The sequence below is a fragment of the Monodelphis domestica genome, chromosome 1, assembly GCF_027887165.1.
Source record: "Monodelphis domestica isolate mMonDom1 chromosome 1, mMonDom1.pri, whole genome shotgun sequence".
Classification (NCBI taxonomy): Eukaryota; Metazoa; Chordata; class Mammalia; order Didelphimorphia; family Didelphidae; genus Monodelphis; species Monodelphis domestica.
The window spans coordinates 73611775-73635015 of record NC_077227.1 but is presented as its reverse complement, the minus strand read 5'-3'; the positions used below and the strand labels follow the sequence as shown (position 1 = coordinate 73635015).

At 38.6% G+C, this 23241-nt stretch overlaps 1 protein-coding gene across 2 annotated transcripts in view; it reads left to right on the top strand.

Annotated features, from left to right (window-relative positions):
- Positions 1-9714: 9714 nt before the first annotated feature.
- Positions 9715-23241, top strand: part of VSTM4 (V-set and transmembrane domain containing 4) — a 126765-nt gene continuing 113238 nt past the window's right edge. The window contains exon 1 of one of the 2 annotated variants that reach the window (XM_056800757.1): positions 9715-10074. In XM_056800757.1, coding sequence (XP_056656735.1) covers positions 10020-10074 — 55 coding nt within the window. In that variant the 5' untranslated portion in view covers positions 9715-10019. The remainder of the gene's footprint in view (positions 10075-23241) is intronic. The other variant, XM_007478603.2, reaches the window with a different exon arrangement.

The window sequence follows — 23241 nt, the reverse complement described above, 5'->3', positions numbered from 1 at the left end:
CATTTTTGGCATTTCTACGATGTTCTAAGTCTTCCTATAAAAGTGCTCACTCCTAAAGGTGATTTTGAATGATAGATATTTGTCAATATCTCAGTGTCATGAACTTGAAAGTTCCCTAAAAGCAGAGTCCATACCATGTATGCCTTTACATTCCCAGCTCACAGTGGTTCATGCTGAATTTGAATTTGTTTTTTTCTCCTTCTGGAGAGGGACCCAAAACCCATCAAAGTAGTGAAGAAAAAGAAGAAAGGAGAAAAAAAAAACCTCTCTTAAGTTTTGTCAAATCATTACAAAAGTCAGACCCAAGCCTGGTGCTGAAGGGGTCAGGGAACAGTAGGCAAAGGAGACAATGAGGACCATTGTCAATTTAGGTAAACTGACTTTAAAGTGTATACTGTACTACCTGTATGCTGCCTCTATTTAGGATAGATAAATGATGGGTCTTTCTAAGAACAAGTACTTCATAAAAGCATGAAGGAAAAAAAAACTGTAAAGCACTTCTAAAAACTTCTAAAAACTGGTGAACTACTTCTAGAAGCTAAGAAAACCTGGCAGTGTTGCTCAATGGATAGAGAAAGGACTTCAGAATCAGTAAGATCTGGTTTCAAGTCTTACCTTTTGACACATAAGGGCTGTGTGACTCTGTGCAAGTCTCTCACCTTCTCAGTGCCCCAGTAAACATACTAAAATTATAAAGTAGCTGAGCAGGTGCTATCTGAATTGATAGACTAGAAGCAATAATAATAATGATAACAACAATAATAACAACTAACATGCCTGTAATGCTTTAAGGTCTATGAAGTGCTTTAGAACTATTTCATCTTTATCCTCATAACAACACAGGGAGTAAGATTTTAGTTTTATCCACATTATACATATAAGGAAACTGAGGCAGATTTAAGTGACTTGCCCAGGATTATGCACTAAGTATCTGAGGTTAGATTGGAACTCAGGTCTTCCTGACTCTGGGCCCAATAGTGTGACATATAACTGCTTCTTCATTGGTAATTGGTAATTGTTGTTCATGATTTTAAAATCATGTTCTTTTTTTTTTCTTGGCAAAGATACTGGAGTGATTTATCATTTCCTTCTCCATCTCATTTTGCAAATGAGGAAACTGAGGTGAACAGGGTAAAATGACTTGTCCAGCGTCACACAGTAGGTAAGTGACTGAACTCAGGTCCTCTGACTCCAGGGCTGACACTATATATTAATTTGCCTCATCAGGGCCTTTCTTTTGCAATAAAATCACAGTTCTCATTAGAAAAAATAAAAATCCCCATCCTGGAAAGCATATAGTCAATCCATGTCAGGATGCTTCTTAAGCCTGCAAGGAATATGCTTTGTAATCCCAGAACCAGAGAAAAGGAACTGAAAGAGAACCTCAGAGAGTGTCTAATTCACTCTCTTGACCTGAATTTCCTCCTTTGAGGAACCTGATACCTTGAGAGATAAAGCTACTTCCCTAAGAGAACATTAGAGCCAAGACAAGAACCCAACCCTCCTGACACCCAGTTCAGCAATCTCTTTTTTTTTAACATTATTTTAATTAGTTATTTACAACCATTATTCATTGGAAAGAATGATCATTATCTTTTCCTCCCACCACCCCCTCCCACCACTTCTCCCATAGCCAGCACACAATTCCACTGAGTTTCACATGTGTTCTTGGTTCGAACCCATTTCCATGTTGTTGGTATTTGCACTAGAGTGTTCATTTAGAGTCTCTCCTCAGTCATTTCCTCTCAGCCCCTGTAGTCAAGCAGTTGCTTTTCATCAGTGTTTTTACTTCCACAGTTTATCCTCTGCTTGTGGTTAGTGTTTTTTAGATCCCTGCAGATTGCTCAGAGACATTGCATTGCCACTAATGGAGAAGTCCATTACATTCAATTGTACCACAGTGTATCAGTCTCTGTGTACAATGTTTTCCTGGTTCTGCTCCTTTCACTCTGCATCACTTCCTGGAGGTTATTCCAGTCTCCGTGGAATTCCTCCAGTTTATTATTCCTTTGAGCACAATAGTATTCCATCACCAACATATACCACAATTTGTTCAGCCATTCCCCAATTGAAGGGCATCCCCTCATTTTCCAATTTTGGCCACCACAAAGAGCACAGCTATGAATATTCTTGTACAAGTCTTTTTCCTTATTATCTCTTTGGGGTACAAACCCAGCAATGCTATGGCTGGATCAAAGGGCAGACAGTCATTTATTGACCTTTGGGCACAGTAACAAATTACCCTCCAGAATGGTTGGATCAGTTCACAACTCCACCAGCAATGAATTAATGTCCCTACTTTGCCACATCCCCTCCAGCATTCATTACTTTCCATAGCTGTCATGTTAGCCAATCTGCTAGGTGTGAGGTGATACCTCAGAGTTGTTTTGATTTGCATCTCTCTGATTATAAGAGATGTAGAGCACTTTTTCATGTGCTTATTAATAGTTTTGATTTCTTTGGATGAGAACTGCCTGTTCATGTCCCTTACCCATTTATCAATTGGAGAATGGCTTGATTTTTTGTACAATTGATTTAGTTCTTTGTAAATTTGAGTAATTAAACCTTTGTCAGAGGTTTTTATGAAGATTGCTTCCCAATTTGTTGCTTTCCTTCTGATTTTAGTTATATTGGTTTTGTTTGTACAAAAGCTTTTTAATTTGATGTAGTCAAAATTATTTTTTTACATTTTGTGACTCTTTCTATGTCTTGCTTGGTTTTAAAGTCTTTCCCTTCCCAAAGGTCTGACATGTATGCTATTCTGTGTTCACCTAATTTTCTTATAGTTTCCTTCTTTATGTTCATGTCAGTCACCCATTTTGAATTTATCTTGGTGTAGGGTGTGAGGTGTTGATCTAATCTTAATCTCTCCCACACTGTCTTCCAGTTTTCCCAGCAGTTTTTATCGAATAGTGGATTTTTAACCCCAAAGCTGGGATCTTTGGGTTTATCATATATTGTCTTGCTGAGGTCACTTGCCACAAGTCTATTCCACTGATCCTCCTTTCTGTCTCTTAGCCAGTACCAAATTGTTTTGATGACTGCTGCTTTGTAATATAGTTTGAGATCTGGGAATGCAAGGCCCCCTTCCTTTGTATTTTTTTTCATTATTTCCCTGGATATCCTTGATCCTTTGTTATTCCAAATGAACTTTGTTATGTTTTTTTCTAAATCAGTAAAGAAATTTTTTGGCAGTTCTATGGGTATGGCACTAAATAGATAGATAAGTTTGGGTAGGATGGTCATTTTTATTATATTGGCTCGTCCTATCCATGAGCAGTTAATATTTTTCCAATTGCTCAAGTCTAGTTTTAGTTGTGTGGAGAGTGTTTTGTAGTTGTGTTCATATAGTTCCTGTGTTTGTCTCAGGAGATAGATTCCTAAGTATTTTATTTTGTCTAAGGTGATTTTGAATGGGATTTCTCTTTCTAGTTTTTGCTACTGAACTATGTCGGAGATGTATAGAAATGCTGATCACTTATGCGGGTTTATTTTGTATCCTGCAACTTTGCTAAAGTTGTTGATTATTCCAATTAGCTTTTTGGTTGAATCTCTAGGATTCTTTAAGTAGACCATCATGTCATCTGCAAAGAGCGATAGCTTAGTCTCCTCCTTGCCTATGTTGATGCCTTCAATTTCTTTTTCTTCTCTAATTGCTACTGCTAGTGTTTCTAGTACAATGTCAAATAGTAGAGGTGATAATGGGCATCCTTGTTTCACTCCTGATCTTATTGGGAATGCATTTAGTTTATCCCCATTGCAGATGATATTGGCTGATGGTTTTAGATATGTAGTGTTTATTATTTTTAGGAACGACCCTCCTATTCCTATGCTTTCTAGTGTTTTCAATAGGAATGGATGTTGTATTTTATCAAAGGCTTTTTCTGCATCTATTGAAATAATCATGTGGTTCTTGTTGGTTTGCTTGTTGATATTGCCAATTATGTGGATAGTTTTCCTAATATTGAATAAGCCCTGCATCCCTGGTATAAATCCTACTTGATCATGGTGGATGACCCTTCTGATCACTTGCTGGAGTCTTTTTGCTAGTATCCTATTTAAGATTTTTGCATCTATATTCATTAGGGAGATTGGTCTATAATTTTCTTTCTCTGTTTTTTATCTGCCTGGTTTTGGAATCAGTACCATGTTTGTGTCATAAAAGGAGTTTGGTAGAATTCCCTCTTTGCTTATTATGTCAAATAGTTTGTATAGTATTGGGATTAACTGTTCTCTGAATGTTTGATAGAATTCACTTGTGAATCAGTCGGGCCCTGGGGATTTTTTCTTAGGGAGTTCTTTGATGGCCTGTTGGATTTCATTTTCTGAGATGGGGGTATTTAAGAATTCTATTTCTTCTTCTGTTAGTCTAGGCAGTTTGTATTTTTGTATATATTCATCCATATTGCCTACATTGCTGTATTTATTGCCATATAATTGGGCAAAGTAATTTTTAATGATTGCCTTGATTTCCTCTTCATTGGAGGTGATGTCCCCCTTTTCATCTTTGATGCTGTTGATTTGCTTTTCTTCTTTCCTTTTTTTAATTAGATTGACCAGTACTTTGTCTATTTTGTTTGTGTTTTCAAAGTACCAGCTTCTAGTCTTATTTATTAAATCAATAGTTCTATCACTTTTGATTTTATTAATTTCTCCCTTAATTTTTAGGATTTCTAGTTTGGTTTTCTGCTGGGGGGTTTTAATTTGATCGCTTTTGAGTTTTTTTATTTGCATTTCCAATTGATTGATTTCTGCTCTCCCTAGTTTGTTAATATATGCACTCAGGGATATGAATTTACCTCTGATTACTGCTTTGGCTGCATCCCAAAAGGTTTGAAAGGATGTCTTGCCGTTGTCATTTTCCTTGATGAAATTATTAATTGTTTCTGTGATTTCTTCTCTAACTAAATGATTTTGGAGTATCATATTGTTTAATTTCCAATTAATTTTTGATTTGGTTTTCCACGTACCGTTACTGATCATTATTTTTATTGCCCTGTGATCTGAAAAGGCTCCATTTATTATTTCTGCTTTTCTGCATTTGTATGCCATGTTTCTGTGACCTAGTGTATGGTCAATCTTTGTGAATGTTCCATGTGGTGCTGAGAAGAAGGTGTATTCCTTTTTGTCCCTATTTATTTTTCTCCATATGTCTAGTAACTCTATTTTTTCTAAGATTTCATTCACTTCTTTTACCTCTTTCTTATTTATTTTTTTATTTTATTTATCTAAATTTGATAAAGGTTGGTTCAAATCTCCCACTAATATTGTTTTACTGTCTATTTTTTCCTTCAATTCTCCTAGTTTCTCCATTAGAAATTTGGGTGCTATATTATTTGGTGCATACATGTTCATTAGTGATATTTCCTCATTATCTAAAGTCCCTTTTAACAAAATATAATTACCTTCCCTATTCCTTTTTATCAGGTCTATTTTTGCTTTGGCTTTATCAGATATCATGATTGCCACTCCTGCCTTCTTTCTGTCAGTTGAGGCCCAGAAGGTCTTACTCCATCCTTTAATTCTGACCTTGTAGGTGTCTACCCGCCTCATGTGTGTTTCTTGAAGACAACATATGGTAGGATTTTGGATTCTAACCCATTCTGCAATTTGTCTATGTTTTATGGTTGAGTTCATCCCATTCACATTCAAAGTTATGATTGTCACTTGTGAATTCTCTGGCATTTTGATATCCTTCTCTAATTCTAACCTTTCTTCTTTAGCTCTAACCTTTTAATCCAGTGATTTACTTTAAATCAGTCCCCCTTGTCCCCTCCCTTGATATGTTTCCCTTTCTAGCCTCTCCCTTTTTTTCCCTCCCTCTCCCCCCTCTCCTTCCCTCCCCTTTTGTTTTCCCTCTCCCCCTCCCCCCGTTGGTTTTCCCTTCTCCCTACCCTTGTTGTGTAAGATAGAATTCAAGATCCTAATGGATCTGGATGTTTTTCCCTCTCAGAGTTGATTTCCCTGAGAGTAAGGTTTAAGTGAAAACTCTCTTCCTTCCCTTCTTATAGGAGTTTTCTTCCCCTCCCCTTCCCATGTGAATCTTTGTGTGAGAAAGATTATTCTATTTTATTTTTCTTTTCCCCCTATTTACACATTACATTTTCCATATATTAATATATATAGATTGATATAAATGTAGTCCTTATAGAAGAGAGTTTCAATAAATGAAAAGATAACAATTTTCTCCTTTTCCCTTTCCATCATATTTACCTTTTCAGGTATTCCATGCTCTTTGTTTTTCGATATTGAACTTTCCACAGAGCTCTGGTTTTTTCTTTGCAAAAAGTTGGAAATCTTCTATTTTGTTGAATGCCCATACTTTCCCTTGGAAGTATATAGTCAGTTTTGCTGGATAGCTGATTCTTGGTTGAAGACCCAGCTCTCTTGCCTTTCTGGAAATCATGTTCCATGCCTTACGATCATTCAGAGTGGAACTTGCAAGGTCTTGTGTGACCCTGATTGGCATTCCTTTATATATAAATTGTATTTTTTTGGCTTCCTGTAGGATTTTTTCTTTTGCTTGAAAGCTTTGGAATTTGGCAATTACATTCCTGGGAGTTGTCTTTTGGGGATTTAGTGTAGAGGGTGTTCTGTGAGCTCTTTCAGTGGCTGTATTGCCCCCTTGTTCTAGAATCTCTGGGCAATTTTCTTTGATTGTATCTTGTATTAAGATGTCGAATTTGCTGTTTATTTCTGGATTTTCTGGTAATCCAATTATTTTTAAATTGTTTCTTCTCCCTCTATTTTCCAAGTCTGTCACCTAGTCAGTGAGATATTTTATGTTCTCTTCTAATTTCTTGATCTTTTGGCTTTGCTTTATTGATTCTTGCTCTTTTACCTGCTCGTTGTCTTCCAGTTGCCTAATTCTGACCTTTAAAGCCTGGTTTTCCTTTTCAGTTTGGTCAAACTGGTTTTGTAGTTGCATGAAATTCTTTTGCATTAATTCCCACTTTTCCTGCCAGAAGGCTTCCATCTTTCTGATCATTTTCGATTCAAATTCTTCAAAAGTTTGTGGAGAGTTTCCATTTCCTTTGGAAGGTTTTGGAGCATTTGCTTGTGTTTCCTCTTCTATCTCCTCTGTATTTTGTATTTTTGCTCCATAAAATGTGTCCAAAGTTGCCCCCTTCTTGTTTCTCCTGTTGTTTTGAGGCATATTTGCTTCTGTGCTGTTTGCCATCTCTATATGAGTGAGGGGGCTGGCTCTTCTGTTATCTGTCTGGTGTTCAGTGGCTTTAGCCCCAGGCAAATTGTCTGTCTTCCCCAGGAAACCTGGAATTGCTGGTGTTTGGTGTTACTACCCTCCTCAGTTCCCTCCTGATGCTTCTCTGTTGCCTTACTTCTATGCTCTGTGCCTGGCTTGACACTCTCAGATGTATTTCAATGCCTTTGCTGGCCAGAGGAGCCTGTACTCTGAGGTGGAGGGGCCCTGGCTTCCAGGAGCTCCAAGGGCTGGTAATAGGATTAACCTCAAGCTGAGTATGCCCTGAGGCAGGGACCTTTGGTGAGACTCAGATGGAAGGATCTGGTCAGGGGGCTACAGGCTACCACCCCCCCCCCCCGGTCTCTCTCTGTTTCCCTGCTGTCTGGGTGCCCCCGCAACTGGATCAGGTTGTTTTCAGGGTGAGGCCTTCAGAATAGCTGGCTCCCAAGTCCCTTTTGCCTGCCTTGAGGTTCCTGCTGCTGCCTCGGATTCAGAGCTCTGGGTTGGGGGGGATGGGTCCTGGGACCTTCCTTTTGCCACCCCTTAGATCTGAGTGATCTCGAGTTCTGACTTTTGGGGGGCCTTACCTTTTGATCCAGGTCCAGGAGGAGTGTTTCCAGGGTCTATTCTGTTGTTTATTTTGAATTTCGGTGCCCTAGGAGCATTCAGTTTGAGATCGGTAAGTAAGGGTTTCTGGAGCTCTGAACTTGAGTTTTCTCTAAACTACCATCTTGACCAGAAGTCTCTCTTTTTTTTAAAAAATCAGATTTCCTGCTTATTTCCTAACATCATTAGGAATTGGTGTGCATAGACCTGTAATTTCATCTATGAAAGGGAGCTCCTGGCATGGAAACAATGTCCACCGATGCAGGTTATATCTTTAACTTATCATATGCCAAAAATAGGGCTTCATTAAGGTCTCTTTGACTTCAAGGTCAGCTTTCTCTTCCACTGTCACATTGTCCTTGCTGGTTATTGAATAGAGGAATTGGAATAACTGAAGTGGAAATTTGTTATCCAAAGTTGTCTTTGTCCTGAAGGAGTTTATATCCCATCAGGGAAACAATGTAATAGAGAAAAAGTGGTTTGTAGAACACATGTTATATTATAACTTTTTACTGTTTGGTCATTTTTTGGATTGTGTCCAATTCTCTATTTGGGATTTTCTTAGCAAAGATAATGGAGTGGCTTGCCATTTCCTTCTGCAGCTCAACTTACAGATGAAGAAACTGAGGCAAACAGGAGTAAGTGACTTATTCAGGGTCATCCAGCTAGTAAGTGTCTGAGCATTTTTGGCTGAGAACTCAGATCTTCAGGAGTCCAGGCAGAGTCTTCTATCTATTTCACTACTTGGCTCCCCTATAGCTTTATATACATTCATTCACAGGCAAATAGTCAGGGACTAGCTTAAATCTAATTTGAAAAAACTGTTGAACTTGGTATTAAGAGGACAGGGTTCTTGTCTTGGCTCTAACATCTTAGGAAAGACACTATCTCTCTGAGGTCTGAGGTTCCCCAATACTATACTACATATTCAAAATATACTATATTATATACTCAAATTAATCAACACTTGAAGGTTTATAAACCATTTTACATATGCTATCCCAATCAGCAATTCAATTTGAATCTATTATCTCCATTTTATAAAAAAGGAAACTGAGGCTATTGGTAGTTAAGTTACTAGCCCCAAATCATATAGCTGGTGAGTTTGTGAGGCAGGATTTGACCAGGTCCAATTGTTTGTTGGTTTTTTTTGGGGGGGGGGTGGAGGTGTTGGATCCTGACTCCATTAACTTGAGAAATCTTCTCCACTGTTGCCATCTGTGATGCAGATTAACAATATAATTGGTTGTAAATTATAGCTTTAGGGACATGCTCACACACTATGCAGCCATAGGCAGGAACTGAACCCAGTCCTTTCTCCCCTAACCTTAAATATCCAAAGTAGATAATTCTCACTCTTATCGGTCCAGTCCCCACTCTCCTCCACACACAGCTATGTTGGATGAACAGTTCCTGAAGGTCCTGTAAACTTTCCCACGTGTCCTGGCAGCCCCAGATCAGCTCTCACGCTGCAACATTAAGAAGAAAACCTGAATTTCTACCAGAGAGAGATTCAGAATCACTTCCTTCTAACACCACAAGCACCTGAGCAGGGTAAAAAACCCTCCTAAGGGAGAGGGAAAGTCAATTCTAGAGAACATTTTAACTTCATCCATGTCTGGAAGGAAAAATGAGAATACGGTGAGAGAGGGTCCTCCTCCCTCGCTTCCTCCCAGTTGTTAACTTGACCATCACAAAAGAGCTTTTGTGCCCAGAGGCTGTGATCCTGAGTGATGGGCAGGTCATCTGTGCAGGACACAGCTGTGATTAAGGATTAATTGCGTTATCTTCACCTCCCACAAAAAGTTCTAGGCGCTGCACCGCCCGCCCCTACCCCCTTCTTTCCCCCTTTCAATAGCCAATGGTGGGGAGAAGAAAGGAAACTTTCCAAATTGCTGGGAGTGCAGGAAATTGTAGAGGACACACGAGGGCAGGGGAAGGAGGAGGAGAGAGGGGGAAAGAGAAAAGGAGGGGAGAGAATAGAAGGAGGGGAGGAAGGTAGGGAAAGGAAGGAAAGGAAAAGGAGGAGGAGAAAGGGAGACCAGGGAGAGAGAAGAGAGAGAAAGGAGAGGAGGCGTGCAGGGGGAAGGGGGTGGGGTGGGAGGCCAGAGGCGGCAGCAGGAGGAGGATTCGCGTCCCTTCATCGGTCCTTCTGAGTGAGGAAACTGCTGCGCTTCTCCTCCAGTCCCAGTGGGTAGTGGATGGGGAGATGCAGCTCCTGGCTTTGGCCCTGGCGTTCCTGGCGGCTCGGGCTCCAGTCCCGGGTAAGCGGGGCAGAGGCAGAGGCAGGGGCAGTTGAGCCGGGGGCGGCGCGGTAGCCGGCCCTACGCGGGCGCAACTTGCTAGAGTAACTTTGGCAGCCGGGACTCATGGTTTACCCTGAGCGGCTCCTGGGCGCCTCTTTGCCGGGAGCGGGAGGGCTTGGAGTTGGTTGGGAGGGGGACGGGATAGCAGTTGGGAACCTTTCTTTTTCCCTGTCAGAGTTCTGAAGGGCGCCTCTGCAAGTCTGGGGCTGGTGGGAAGTCAGCTTGCCAGGCGCTACTTTGGGTTTTGTGTCTTTTCTCCCTCCGCTCTTTTGCTCCCAAAGATGACCCTATGAAGGGAAGGGAAGCGACGACCCCCACTTCTCTCACCCTTCAGTTCTCTTCTTTCCACTCCCTAACTGGTGAACAGAAAGAATCTCTCTCGCTCCCAGAGGGATGAGGTGGGGGGGGGGGGGGGAGATGATGCCCAACTTTCCGTCTCCCCCAAATCTAAGGCTGGTCGGCCACACTCCCCCGGACTCCCAGGACAGTGGTCCGGACCACTCCTCTGCACATTACAGGATTTACAAGAGGAGTCCCAGCCAGCCTCCTGCTGAGATCCCAAGTCCACCCGACAGAGGAGGGCAGGCGCCTGCCCGGTGGGAGAGCACTGTGCCCACCCACCCACCCTTAGAGTGGGTCGAGGGAGCCCGCCCATGCTCCCCATGTGATGTTTTCTCAGCATTTTCCCTTTGATACCCCAAACCCAGACCCATGCCTTTGCCCTGGAGTCTCTTGTAATCCGAGCTTTTGACTTCTACAAAATTCTTTTTCTTTCCCTTTTTTCCCCCTTTCCCTTGGCCCTTTTGCTGCCTTATTCTCTTCTTGTTTTGAGGCGGCTGTGAGTGAGTGCACTTTCTATTTGGAGAAGCTGCCATGGAGCTGGCTTCCAAGCTGGCTGGCTCTCCTGGTGAAACAACAGAAAGGAAAAGTTTGTTTATTGGAGGCATTTAAGAAAGAGAGTGAGAGAGTCTGGTGACTGTTTAAAGGGACTCAGAAGGGCCAGCCACAGACATTCTCATGGCCTAAAGAGAATTTATTCTGAAAGATTATTTTGCAATTTTCTGCAGTCCCAGAGGAAAATATGGGTCAATTGTACACCACACTCAGTGGCCTGAAGGGAATACTGAAAGTGGATTTGTTCCAAACATTGACTATCCTGACATATCTGTTCTTTTGTCTGTCACCCTCTCTCTCTGGAGCTGTGTGCTTCTTTACCTGGCACTCTGCCTTTTGGATGGGGAAACGAAGGTACTATTTTGTTCTGGTTTGCTCCTGTGACCCTATATTTATTGGCTCTCCTTGTCTCCGGATCTCTGCTTTTGTTTGTAATATAGCAGGAAGGAGAGGAGAGGAAAAGAGGAGGAAAAAGAGGAAAGGAGGGAGAAAGGGAAAGGAAGGGAGGGGAAAAGATGAGAGAGATGGCATTAGTCAACAAGCATTCATTAAATGCCTAGTATATATCAGGCACAAAACTGGGGACAAAAATTCGATCTCTGCTTTCAAGGAGTTCACATTCTAAGGAAAGAAACAACATGTCAATGACTATGTTTATACATAATATATCGATGCATATGTTAGATATACACATACATTATATAAACATACATGTGGATATATGTAAATATGTATGTGAATATTTGTTTGTATGTACATATGGATATATTTTCAATAATACCTTTTCTCTGAGATTATAATATACATGATAATTTCATATATATGATATGATATACACACTTATAGGATAATCTCAGAGAGAAGGCATTAGTCCTAAAGCACAGGTCCAATCATATCACAACTCCACATCATAATCTCCAGTTGCTCCCTATTACCTCTAGGATTAAATGTTAAATTTCTCTGTGATTATATATATATAAAAGTATATATATATATATGTATGTATATATATGTGTGTGTGACAGTTACCATATATTTCATATCTATCATGTTTATTAAATTTGATATATTACATATTATCTATGATATATGAGAATATATGACATATCTTCCTTTTCCAACTAGTCATTTTTCTCTGAGATTATCATATATCTAATATGGGATATATATTATACATGTTATTTCAGGAGACAGCACATAAAGGATGGTTCATGTTTATTTAATTCAAAGTAGATGGGAAAACCAAGTCATACCGAGGCAAGAAAAGTATCAGTGTAGATGGCAAGTGCCAGAGGATGTTAGGGAGTAATGGGAGGGTAAATGGTTCCCTACCCAGAAGATAGTGGGTCCAAGCATTACAGTAAATTGGGGCTCTGGGATATCTTAAGTAGAAGCAGGGACCTGGGGATCAGCATCCAGCTGGCAGGAGGTATCCTGTACCCCCTGGGAACTGGGTAGTAGGGCAATGAGGTTTGGTTGTGGAAGTGAGAAGTCAATAGCTAATGATACTAGGTATGAATATTTGAACTTATTTGATATGTATTTAATTTCATTCTTGAATGCTTTGAGATCTCTAGTCATATTGAAATGGTCAAAAAATGTGAACAAAACATTTATTTTTAAAGTGAAAATAATCCTGAATAAACTTGATAACCTTTCTTTGCACAGTGACTTTTATTTTGGTTGTGAAACTCTAAAAGGTAGCAGGCTTGCTATTGTCTGGCTTTCCATCAGCAATATCACTTTGTTCCAAAATACCCTGGCATGGATGTCATTGCTGAAATGTAGCCACCTCTGGGGTTTGGGTAAAGAGCCAACTAGAACACAGCCTGAGAAGAGGAGATATGGACTGAAATGCTTGAAGGAATTCATTACTTTGGGTAAAAGCACACAGAGTGATAACATATTTGGTTACAAATGGAAACCCAGAGATACTGTGCATCTGGGAAAGGAGAGGGGACAGCATGAGATTTGTGAAGGAGTAGCCAGAGAGTTGGCCCTTATGGAATTTAATGGCATGTTCTTTACATTTTCCCAATTACCCTATGCTCCAAAGAAGTTGAATTCAAACAGGTGTTTAGTGTAGAAGTTCCTATCCAAAAGTAAAGTTGAATCCATTCAATAAAATATTTATTAGGGGGCAGCTAGGTAGCTCAGTGGATTGAGAGCCAGGCCTAGAGACAGGAGGTGCTAGGTTCAAATCCGGCCACAGACACTTACTAGCTGTGTGACCCTGGGCAAGTCACTTAACCTCCATCGCCTAGCCCTTACCACTCTTCTGCCTTAGAACCAATACACAGTATTGATTCCAAGACGGAAGGTAAGCGTTTTTTAAAAAAAGAAAATATTTATTTAACATCTATTATATATGAAGCAAAATGTTTTGAAAATGCAAAGACAAAATGAACTCAGTTGATTTGTTTGTTTATTTACCTGAGAATAAAGTGGGTTGTCAAATATTATGGAAAAACTCTGGTTCCCTGGCAGGTGGAAGGAAAGGAGGAAGGAAGAAAGAAGAAAACTTTCCACTCCTCTCTGTGTTGGTAAATAAGAGTGGCTCTCTACCTAGTTGCCTTATTTTCATGTGCTTTTGGCTGTGGAAGCAGTTCAATGTCCATGACCTCACTGGTCACAGGAGTTCCCAACTTAAGTCCCAACTTCTTAGTTTGTTATTCAAAACCTTCCTTGATCTGACCCATGTTTATATTTCCAGTCCAATCTCCCAATACACACAACTACTACTCCTCTGCGCAAACTCTAGCCAAAGTGATATACCTAGCTTCCAGAACATGCTACTCTCTGTCTTTTCGAGCAAACTTCTCTTTGCATGGAACTATCTACTATCCTTCATATAAACACTGCCCCTCCTTCCAAGAAGTTCTTTCTCTGGACTCTTAGAATGTAGTATCTTGAATTGTTCTTTACCTTTTTGTATCCAGATCTTCAGAGACTAAAATATTCTGTGTCTCCCAGCCATACAATATGAGATGAGTATTTGTATTTAGAACATGGACCCTTGTTTCTTTGAGAAGTTTGAAATCATTAAAAGAACTTTGCAATTTCCCAAAACTATTCTAGCCTACTACTCTCTTCCTGTTTCATACTAAACTCAAATCATTGTTCTCTTGAGACCTATACATAAGGAGAGGAATGAGATCTGTGATTATTACATTGGTGTAGTATGAAGCACATAATAAACACAGGTCAGCAATGGCTTTGTGATTTACAATCTTAGAAATGCCTGAAGTGCTGAGAGATTGGTAACTTGTAACGAGGTAATTTCTGAGTATGTGTTAGAGGCAGAACTTGAATCTAGGTCTTCTTGGCTTTAAAATGAGTTCCCCATCTACCAAGCCATATTGACCTTTTAAAGTGATAAGATAAATGACAAGGCAATAGATGGATGCAGAAATAGATCAATAGACATAGATAGATAGATAGATAGATAGATAGATAGATAGATAGATAGATAGATAGATAAATGGATGGATGTATGGATGACAAATAGACATAGACAGATAAATGGGTGGGTGGGTGAATGGACAAATAAACAGACAGATAAATGGATGGGTGGATGGATGGACAAATAGACAGATAAATAGATAGATAGATAGATAGATAGATAGATAGATAGATAGATAGATAGATAGATAGATGGGGGAGAGACAGACAAATGCATAGATAGGTTGAGATTAATATAGAGATCATTGATTTTGTTCTTCCTACTGGAAGAGGACCAAAAATAACACTGCTGGTGGTGTCCTTTGACTTGCACATAAATCTATTGTAAAACAGAGTTTTGCAAAGTCCTAGGAGAGAGACAGAGAGATACAGAGATAAATAGATTGAGATAGATAGATTGGTGAAATTGAGAGCAAATTGTCAACCCCTATTTGCTATTGTTGTCCTTAAGATATGAAAGAAAGTGAGGGAAATCTCTAGCACATTGGGCAGATTTCCTGTGCCTGACATATACAGTAGGTGCTTCATAAATGTTTATGGATTAAATGAATGAATTATGGGAGGGCATGGGCAAGTATCAGATAGGATGGGCAAGCATGCATGGACTGTGACACTGGAGAAAATACCTGCACTAACAAGGTCATTGATCCAGTGGTAGACTAAAGCCCCTATCTTGTGTTCCTAATTAGATCATACCATCCCTTAAGAACAAGGACCATCTCTTAAACCTCTTTAAATCTACCCAGATCAGTGGGTGGAGTGCTGGACTTGAATGCATATAGGAAGACTTGAGTTCAAATCCTACTTTCCAGGCTTAATAGCTATATGACTTTAGGCAAGTCTCTTAAACTCTCTCCCTCAATTTCCTTATCTATAAAAGTGGGAATAAAAATAGCATCTGCTTGGCAGGATTGCTGTGAGGTCCAAATGAGATAACAGGGAGTGTCACAAAAGATTTAGTGCTATTTTAAGTTACTAAAACTTTTGGGACAATTTGCATATGTAAATCACTTTGCATACCTTGAATTGGTACCTAAGTCCTACCAGAAGGAAAAGGAGGAGGAGTGCTCAAAAATTATGCTGCCCATGATGACTCTGGAGAAGGAAGGAACAGAATCAAAAGAATTTCAGCTACATCAATGCTAATTGGGTTTCTTACAGACTGATAGCACCTTCTTCTGCCTTTCAATAATAGAAGTTTTGTGCTAGACAGATGATTGAATTGTTGTTGTTGTTTTTCCAAAGCTCTTGCAAGGTTGATGTGAAGCCAGGAGTATGGTTACAAGGGGAATCAACTCAAATTCTCAGGAGCAACTGGGCACCATTCAGGTTTTCTTGGAGTATCTAATGGGAGAAATGAAAGGAGTTTCTTCTTCTATTACACTTGATAGCAAAAGCAGAAATGAATGCTTTTAAGGAACTGAAAGACAATAGTAATAAAGATACTAGAAACAGACTGAAGGGTTTAGAGGCTAATATTGGAGGCAGAATCTGCACTACCACCCACTACTGAACCTGCTATGAAATGAAATGCACATGCCCACTTTGAAATGAAAAACTATCTCCCATGGGAGATTAGTCCAGATGTGTGTCGATAAATGTTTAACAACCAACTCTTTAGAGAAAATATGTTCTTACACTATGATGTTTAATCTATGTTATTAGCATTTTCTCAATCTCAATATCTGGGCATCCAACAAAAGAATAAGTCACATTCTGACTTGTAGAGTGTACTGATTTTTGAGGTATGAATGCTGAAAATTTAAGGGGTCAGATAATACAAGCACTGAATCACAGGATTTCCAGGTGTTCTATGAATATGGATTGTAGATGTAAAACTGGAAAGGACCTCAGAGGCTCTCTGGTCCCTTATTTTACAAATGGGAAAACTGAGGCTGAGGAGGTTAAGTGTCATTCTTAAGGTCATTGAGAGTGTCAGAGGTCAGACTTGAACTCAGCATCTTTGGTTTAAGAGTCAAGACTATTTTCACTCTGCCAACAATCTCTATCCATACCAACACTTTGTTCCAGCATTCCAAATTTTTCCCTCCCTCTTTTCTCCTCCCTTTGAAAAAGCAAGCCATTTGATATATGTTATATATGTTTTAGTGTATATTTTTAAAAATTGTCTGTCTTTATTATGAGAGCATCCCAACAGATTGTCCCACTTTTCTTCTCTTTCCATTCTTTATAGAGCAGCAAAAATATTTCCCTTCATACATAGATTTGGTCAGGTTGCTACTTTGCTCCAGTGTTGCTCAAGTTGCCTCCCTATAGCCTACTGAGTAAAGTTCAGACTTCTTTTCCTGGTATTCAAAGCCTTCCATAATCTAGTACCACACTATCTTGATCTCACATTTCCCTTTCAATGTCCTTCTCACCCTAGTCAGCAAGGAGTAGGAGTACTCTGTGTACCTCTGGGCTTTCTTGACTAGTCCCTTTTGGAGATTCTTCCCTATGGAAGAAAGAAAGTCTTCCTTTCCTCAATTAACTGCTTAAATAATTGTTTAAGTACCTGTTCCAAGGCAGAAGAGTGATAAGAGCTAGGAAATTGGGATTAAATGACTTGCTGAGGGTCACACAGTTAGGAAGTGTCTCAGTTCAGATTTGAACTCAGGACCTCCTGTTTGCTGTTCTGTTCTCTATCCATTGAGCCACCTTGCTGTTCCTGTCCATTCTTTAATACAAGTGTTCTTAGCCTGGAGTCTATTAATTTAAAATAATATTCTTGATAGGTATATTTCAGTATATTTTGATTTTAATAACTTTATATATATTTTATTATATGCATCTTAAAACATCTATAATTTTCATAGTGACAGCTATGTTATTCTGAGGAGTCCATTGGGTTTATTTACTCCTCTGCCAAAGAGATCAATGACATAAAAATGGTTATTGACTCCAATTTTCATAGAAAACTCAACTGCTCCCACTTCTGGAAAGCCTTCTCAGGTTACCCCTAGAGCTAAAATCCTATGAGAGACTCAACAGTTCAGTGAAAAGAGTTCAAATTCCAACTCTTCTCCTGAAGACCAACATGATGCTGGGCAAGTCACTTACCCACAATTTCTATTTACTCATATGTGAAATGAAGATTTAGACTAAATGACCTTGTTTCCTTCTCACTTCAAATCTGTCACCCTATGAGATTTTTTCCTTCAGACCACACATAATGTTTTATATTTTATTTATACTTCCTCTATTTATTTATACTTCCCTGATGCACTTAGCATGTTTTGTTATTTAAAATAATTACCTATACTCTTGTTTTATTCTTTCTATTAGACTATGAAGTCCATAAGATAAGGTGCCAAACTATCCAAATTTTACTCTCCTTCAACATTTTTCATATTAAACACTCATAAATTCTTTTTTTTAAAATATATTTTATTTGATCATTTCCAAGCATTATTCGTTAAAGACATAGATCATTTTCTTTTCCTCCCCCCCACCCCCCATAGCCGACGCGTAAGTCCACTGGGCATTAGATGTTTTCTTGATTTGAACCCATTGCTTTGTTGATAGTATTTGCATTAGAGTGTTCATTTAGAGTCTATCCTCTGTCATGTCCCCTCAACCTCTGTATTCAGGCAGTTGCTTTTTCTCGGTGTTTCCACTCCCATAGTTTATCCTTTGCTTATGAATGGTGTTTTTTTCTCCTGGATCCCTGCAAGTTGTTCAGGGACATTACACCGCCATTAATGGAGAAGTCCATTACGTTCGATTATACCACAGTGTATTAGTCTCTGTGTACAATGTTCTCCTGGTTCTGCTCCTCTCGCTCTGCATCACTTCCTGGAGGTACTCATAAATTCTTAATAAAGAAACTGAATGGAACAGTTACAAACATTTTGAGAGGAGATGAAACTAGTTAAGTAGATTAAAGTTTTTTTAATTCATTTATTTAATTAATTAATTTAGAATATTTTTCCATGGTTCCATGGTTCATGTTCTTTCCTTCCCTTTTTCCCTCCCCCCTCCTGGAGACAATGAGCAATTCCACTGGGTTTTGCATATATCATTGTTCAAAACCCATTTCCATATTATTAATATTTGCAAATAGAGTGATCATTTAAAGTCAACATCTCCAATCATATCCCCATTGAACCATGTGATCATTTATATGGTTTTCTTCTGGGTTTCTACTCCCACAGTTCTTTCTCTGAAGGTGGATAGCATTTTTTCTTATAAATCCCTCAGAATTGTCCTGTGTCATTGCGTTGCTGCTAGTAGAGAAGTCCATTACATTTGATTGTACCATAGTGTATCAGTCTCTTTGTATAATGTTCTCCTGGTTCTGTTCCTTTCACTTTGCATCAATTCCAGGAGGACTTTCCAGTTCACATAGAATTCCTCCAGTTCATCATTCCTTTCAACACAATAGTGTTCCATCACCATCAGATACCACAATTTTTTCAGCCATTTGAGGGATACCCCCTCATTTTTCATTTTTTTTTGGTCATCACAGAGTGCAGTTATAAATATTTTTGAATAAGTATTTTTCCCTATTATCTCTTTGGGGTACAAAACCCAGCAGTGTTACGACTGTATTAAGGGGATGAAAGTCTTTTAAAGCCCTTTGGGCATAATTCCAAATTGCCCTCCAGAATGGTTGGATTAATTCACAACTCCACCAAAAATGCATCAGTGTCCCAATTTTGCTACATCCCCTCCAACATTTATTATTTTCCTTTGCTGTCATATTGGCCAATCTGCTAGGTGTGAAGTGGTACCCCAGAGTTGTTTTGATTTACATTTCTCTAATTATTAAAGATTTAGAACACTTTTTCATGTGCTTGTTGATAGTTTTGATTTCTTTATCTGAAAATTGCCTATTTATGTCCCTTGCCCATTTATCAATTGGGGAATGGCTTGATTTTTTGGACAATTGATTTAGCTCCTTATAAATTTGATAAATTAAAACATTGTCAGAGGTTTTTGTTCTAAATATTTTTTTTCTCAATTTGTTGCTCCCCTTCTATTTTGGTTGCATTGGTTTTGTTTGTACAAACCCTTTTTAATTTAATGTAATCAAAATTATTCATTTTACATTTTGTAATATTCCCTATCTCCTGCTTGGTCTGAAATTCTTTCCTTTCCCATAGATCTAACATATACTATTCTATGTTCACCTAATTAACTTATAGTTTTCTTCTTTATATTTAAGTCATTTATCCATTCTGAATTTATCTTGGTGTAGAGTATGAGATTTTGATCTAATATCTCCCGTACTAATGGTTTCTCTAATCATTGTATTTGCTCCTTTGTCGAGGTAACTGGAAACATGGATGATCAATTGGAGATTCTGAGACATATTTATGGAAGTTCTAGTCATAGAAATAATCACTCCAATTTATATAGGGCTTTATCATTTGCAAGGCACATTTTTCATAACAATTACATCTAAAAGGTGGTATCACTTTTATTATTTCCATTTTATAGATAAATGAAACTGAGGCACAGAAAAACTTGCTCATATGCATGGGGGCTAATAAGTGGCCTCTCTAGAAGTCAAATATAAGTCTTAAAATTTTTTTAATAGTTTTATTGGAACTTTTTATTTTTTCCCACATCATCATTTTTGTTCTATACTCTTAGGACCCTCTCCTGTAAAAATGAAAAGCAATTAAGTCAAAGAAATGGGCACAGCAATCATGTTTGATAGTATGTGCAGTATTTTGTCACCATAATCTACTACTTCTCTCTCAAGAGGAAGGAAGAAAACCCAAGCCTTTTGACAAAATTTATATGATTTTGGACAAGTCACTTACTTACCCAGGGCCTCCATTCATGTATCTGTAAAATAAAGGGCTAGGTTACAACTCTTCCTATTATGTTGTATTTTTCTTTTCATTGTTGCAAAGCAACGATAAAGTTATTTTTCACAAAATGATTCACAATTCATGCTTTCTGAACTCATTCACCTGAACTGTGAGGCAAACAATTGAGGTCTTAGAGACCTAACCCTGATCCTTGCCAGAATCTTGCTGGCCTCTGAGAACTGAATTCAGTCTCCTATGAGGGACAGGGAATCTTTGGCTCCTTTTCCTCATATTTCAGTCACTATAAATAATCTCGCTTTTCATGCAGTGTTAATGGGAAGAGGCTGGTGAGCAGTGTCTGGGCTGTACTATCATCCTAGCCATATTGTTTTAATTTCCTGCTTTTCTCAGCTCTCCCTATCTCCAGCAGGGAGCCCTTTATGGGGTGACTTCAAATCCTGGAAACCAGCTGCTGTTTCTCTGTGAGGTTTTCCAATGGCTAAACTCCTGGGGCAGTGGTAGGAATGGGAAATGAGCCCAGAGGGCAACGTCCAGGTAACTCCTGGAACACATGCAGAGTTCTGACTTGAGAGTACACAAGATCATGCTGATGTCACCATACACAAATTTTCTGCCAACTCTACTCACCCTTGGATGTGCTACAGAATCCCACTGGTTCCATGCATGACTTAGTCTAGAGGATTTCAGGATTTGCTCTATGGGGGCAAGCAATGTATGGGGGAGCTTTTCTTGCTTTCTCTTGATATCATAGGTAATATCAATAGACCCCATGGTCTGTCCATGGATTTTTCCTTACTTTCTATATGGGATCAGACCATTTTTTTCAATCATATATTTCTTTGATGCATGAAAGGTATTCAGATTTGCCCCTAAATATAGTCTACCTCCCCAAAGAGAATTACATACATGCAAACAAAATAATACATATGTGTACACATATATGTATATACAATGCACACACATGTCACATAGTGTGAGTTTGTTTTATTGTTATTTAGTTATTTTAATTGTGTCTGAGTCTTTGTGACTCTATTTGAGGTTTTCTTGGCAAAGATTCTAGAGTGCTTTGCCATTTCCTTCCCCAGCTCATTTTACAGATGAGGAAACTGAGGACAAATAGAGTTAAGTGATTTGCTGAAGATCACACAGCTAATCAGTGTCTGAGGGTGAATTTGAATTCAGATCCTCCTGACTCCTGACCTAGGACTCTATCTACTGCACCACTGAGCTGCTATCTCTCTCTCTCTCTCTCTCTCTCTCTCTCTCTCTCTCTCTCTCTCTCTCTCTCTCTTCTCTCTTTATCTCTCTCTATCTCTCTATCTAGATTTATCTATCTATCTACCTATAATAGGTAGATAGATAGATATAGATATGTGTATGTAAACACACACATATATAATATGCATATATAGTCCATAATCAGTTTCCTCATCTATAAAAGTGAAAAGTTTGAACTAAATGTTCTCTAAGATTCCTTACAGATATAAATCTATGACCCTAGACAATTTCTTTCCCAGGTTCAACTATTTCTTTTTCCTCTCTACTAGCTCTCCTTATCTCTCTGTATCTATCTATTCATCTATCATCTGCCAGTTTGTTGGTAAATACTGAACAATGATATGATTACAGGCCAAACTCAAGATTTATTTAAACCAGATTTGGGAATAAAGTCAGCCTGTATCTGGAACAATAGATTTTTAATACTATATTGAATGTATTCATTCTTTCAACAAAGATTTTTTCTGAGAAATATATGCAGAGCAATAATCTAGACCTTATGATTATTTTAAAAGAAGACTTATTTTTCTGTATTCAGAGAGCTTGCTATATTAGTAGAGGATAGATGGTATCCATATATATATGATATATAAATATATATTCAAAGTACTCTAGTAGGGACTTAAACTAAATGCTTATTTTAATCTTTTATGCAATGCAGGATGCTCTAAAAGAGATATAAACACCATGTGAAGGGAATTCCAAGTAGAGACAATTTCCTTTTGTTTCAAAAGATTGTTAAGAAATCGTGCAAAGAGGTAATATTTGGATTTGGCCTTGGTAGATGAATTTGATTTCAAAAGAGCAAAGACACAGAGTTGGGAAATTTCAAGACATTTTTGAGGATTAATGGGCATTCCATATTGATTAGAGCATAAGGTATTTGAAAGGGAGAAGAGTGAGATGAAACTGGAATGATTATTTGGAGTCAGACTGTGAAGGACGTTGACTGCTTGACAAAGACATTTAGAATATCGTGGGAAGTAGACTTTGAGGAGTCCAAAGATTTTCTAATACTAATAAAATGTAAGACTAATTTGACAATGGTATATAGAATGGATTGACGTGAGAATGGAGACTAGAGAGAGGAAAATCAGCCAGGAGATGATAAAATAGTTCTGGTAAGAATCAATAAGGACCTAAATATGAGTGGTGACAATGAAGATGAATAGGAAGGCACACACATAACAGATACAACCAAGTTAAAAAGTATTAGTTATTAAACAACCATTATGTACCAGGCCTGTGTCAGTCAGTCAATTAGCATTCATGAAGTACCACCTCTATGCCAGATACAGTGCTAAGCAAGTAAAGCAAAAGCCAGTCTTTGCCCTCAAAGATCTCAAAATCGAATGGGGGAGCCAATATGCAGACAACTATGTACAAGCCAAGGTACATACATATGCATATATGTCTATATATGTATATATAATTAATTGGAGTTATTAAGGAGGATTGGGAAATTCTTCTTGGAGAAAGTGGGATTTTAGAAGATACTAGAAGGAAACCAGAATGTGTAGATGAGGAAGAAGAGCATTCTGGGTATAGGATATAACTAGTGAAAATGCACAGGGTTGGAAGATGGAATGCTGTGTGACAAACATCATGGAGGCTGATGTAATTGGATCAAAAACTACAGGAGAAGGAATAAAGACTTCTCTATGAAAAGTAGAATCCATAGAACTTGGAAACTGATTGGACATAGACA